At 57.6% G+C, this 2350-nt stretch overlaps 1 protein-coding gene across 1 annotated transcript; it reads left to right on the forward strand.

Moving 5' to 3' along the window:
- Window positions 1–665: 665 nt before the first annotated feature.
- On the forward strand, window positions 666–1751 carry LOC103207200 (homeodomain-interacting protein kinase 2-like). The gene has a single exon (XM_007952764.1). It carries the CDS (start codon window positions 666–668, stop codon window positions 1749–1751), a length of 1086 nt encoding a protein of 361 aa, XP_007950955.1.
- The last annotated feature ends 599 nt before the right edge of the window (window positions 1752–2350 follow it).

The following is a 2350-nucleotide window of genomic DNA, read 5'->3' on the forward strand; positions in this document are numbered from 1 at the left end:
ACCGCGAGCGGCCCCGATGTCGTTGACACGGTGTCTCTGTGTTGGTTCATGAGTGGTGGCAGATGTACCACAGGGACACAGGGTTTTAAGAGGAGAGGCTGCAGAGAGGAGAGGGGCATATGGGAACTCTGTCCTTTCCACACAGTTTTCTTGTAAACCTCAGACTACTTCAGGAGCTCTGGTAGAGTAGTGCCTAAGGCACTTGACTGCTAACCAGAAGGCTGGCGGTTCAAACCCACCAGCCACTCCTCGGAAGGAAGATGGGTCAATCTACTTCCCTAGTGATATGCCTCGGAAACCCAAGGAGGGGTTGCTGTGAGTTGGGTCCGACCCGATGGCACATAACAACAATAACAAACTACTGTAAAAATGAGTCTGTTTTTAAAAAAATCAGTGACTGTTGTCTCTGAATCTCGGCCGTCTTCCTGGCTCTCCTCTGAGTGTCTGCCCTCCCGACGGTAGCGGTGGACAGTGGGGCCACAGACAACAGTGGCCAGCGAGCTAGGCCTGCATGTGCTGCCCACGCCCGCTCCCCGGCCCGGTTTTAAGCGGGAGGGGAATATTCTCTATGGCCAGCCTGAGCAGAGGTGAGATGGATCTGCTGAGCAGCGTCCGCGCCGGCCACCCTGTGGACGCTCATGTTTCCCTTTCGGTTTCTTGCAGGTATGGCCTCACATGTACACGTCTTCTCCCCTCCCACCCTTCAATCAAGTGCCTTCTGTAGCGTGAAGAAACCGAAAGTCGAGCCTAGTTCCAGCTGGGACATGACTGGGTACGGTCCCCACGGCAAAGTCTACAGCCAGAGCAAGAACGCCCCACCGTCGCAGCCAGCCACCGCAGCCGTCAGCACCTCCTTGCCCCTCCCAAACCGGAGCCTACCTTACGAGCAGACCGTCATCTTTCCAGGCAGCACTGGGCACATCGTCGTAACGTCCGCAAACAGCACCTCTGTCACTGGGCAGGTCCTCGGGGGACCACACAACCTCATGCGTCGAAGCACTGTGAACCTTCTCGACACCTACCAGAGGTGCGGGCTCAAGCGGAAGAGCGAGGAAATCGAGAACACGAGCAGCGTGCAGATCATCGAGGAACACCCGCCCATGGTGCAGAACAACACCAGCGGGGCCACCATCGCCACTGCCACCACCTCAACTGCCACCTCCAAGAACAGCGGCTCCAACAGCGAGGGCGATTACCAGCTGGTCCAGCATGAGCTGCTGTGTTCCATGACCAACACGTACGAGGTCCTCGAGTTCCTGGGCCGGGGCACCTTCGGGCAGGTGGTCAAGTGCTGGAAGCGGGGCACCAACGAGATCGTGGCCATCAAGATCCTGAAGAACCATCCGTCCTACGCCCGGCAGGGCCAGATCGAGGTGAGCATCCTGGCCCGTCTGAGCACAGAGAGCGCGGACGACTACAACTTCGTCCGCGCCTACGAGTGCTTCCAGCACAAGAACCACACGTGCTTGATCTTCAAAATACTGGAGCAGAACCTCTACGACTTCCTCAAGCAGAACAAGTTCAGCCCCTTGCCCCTCAAGTACATCCGCCCCGTCCTCCAGCAGGTGGCCACGGCCCTCATGAAGCTCAAGAGCCTGGGCCTCATCCATGCCGACCTCAAGCCTGAGAACATCATGCTGGTGGACCCGTCCAGACAGCCCTACAGGGTCAAGGTCATCGACTTCGGTTCTGCCAGCCACGTGTCCAAGGCCGTGTGCTCCACCTACCTGCAGTCCAGATACTACAGGTAAGACCGTCTGCACTGAGACAGCCAGCGGAGGCTGACCGCCGGTGGTATTTACAGTGAACGTGTCCTGTGGTCCCCGCGGGCAAGTTGAAACTGCACGCCTGTACCCCTGCTGCAAGTGATTGTCACTAGTTGGGACCAGGACACATGTGCATGGAAATGACAGCAGCCAGATGGCAATGTCACCTGATGAGAGGCTTGGTGGAGACGGTCCGAGCGGGAGGGATGTGAGAGGCTTGGTGGAGATGGTCCGAGCGGGAGGGGTGCTGAGTACTGGCCAGAGGTAGATCTTTGTCCAGGTGTAGAGGAGAGACGGGGGCCTACATGACTGGAGTTGGGGCCGAGCACAAGGAGGACACCGCCTGCTCAGCAGGGGACTTGGGGGCCGTGGAGGTGTATTTGAAAGCATCAGTTGGGACCAGATTAGTAGAGGTCTTAGGTGCCAGGCTGAGGAGGTGGAAACATATGCTTTACTTCGGAATGCCTGCTGGGAGCTCTGGTAGCATAATGGCTAAGGCACTTGACTGCTAACCAGAAGGTTGGCGGTTCAAACCCACCAGCCACACTCCTTGGAAGGAAGATGGGGCAATCTACTTCCGTAGT

The sequence above is a fragment of the Orycteropus afer genome, unplaced genomic scaffold (assembly GCF_000298275.1).
Source record: "Orycteropus afer afer isolate SDZICR_OR568_19922 unplaced genomic scaffold, OryAfe1.0 scaffold00358, whole genome shotgun sequence".
NCBI classification, from domain to species: domain Eukaryota; kingdom Metazoa; phylum Chordata; class Mammalia; order Tubulidentata; family Orycteropodidae; genus Orycteropus; species Orycteropus afer.

Excerpts from the sequence above, each read along its gene's own strand:
- LOC103207200 (XM_007952764.1), top strand. The coding sequence starts at position 666 with ATGGCCTCACATGTACACGTCTTCTCCCCTCCCACCCTTCAATCAAGT.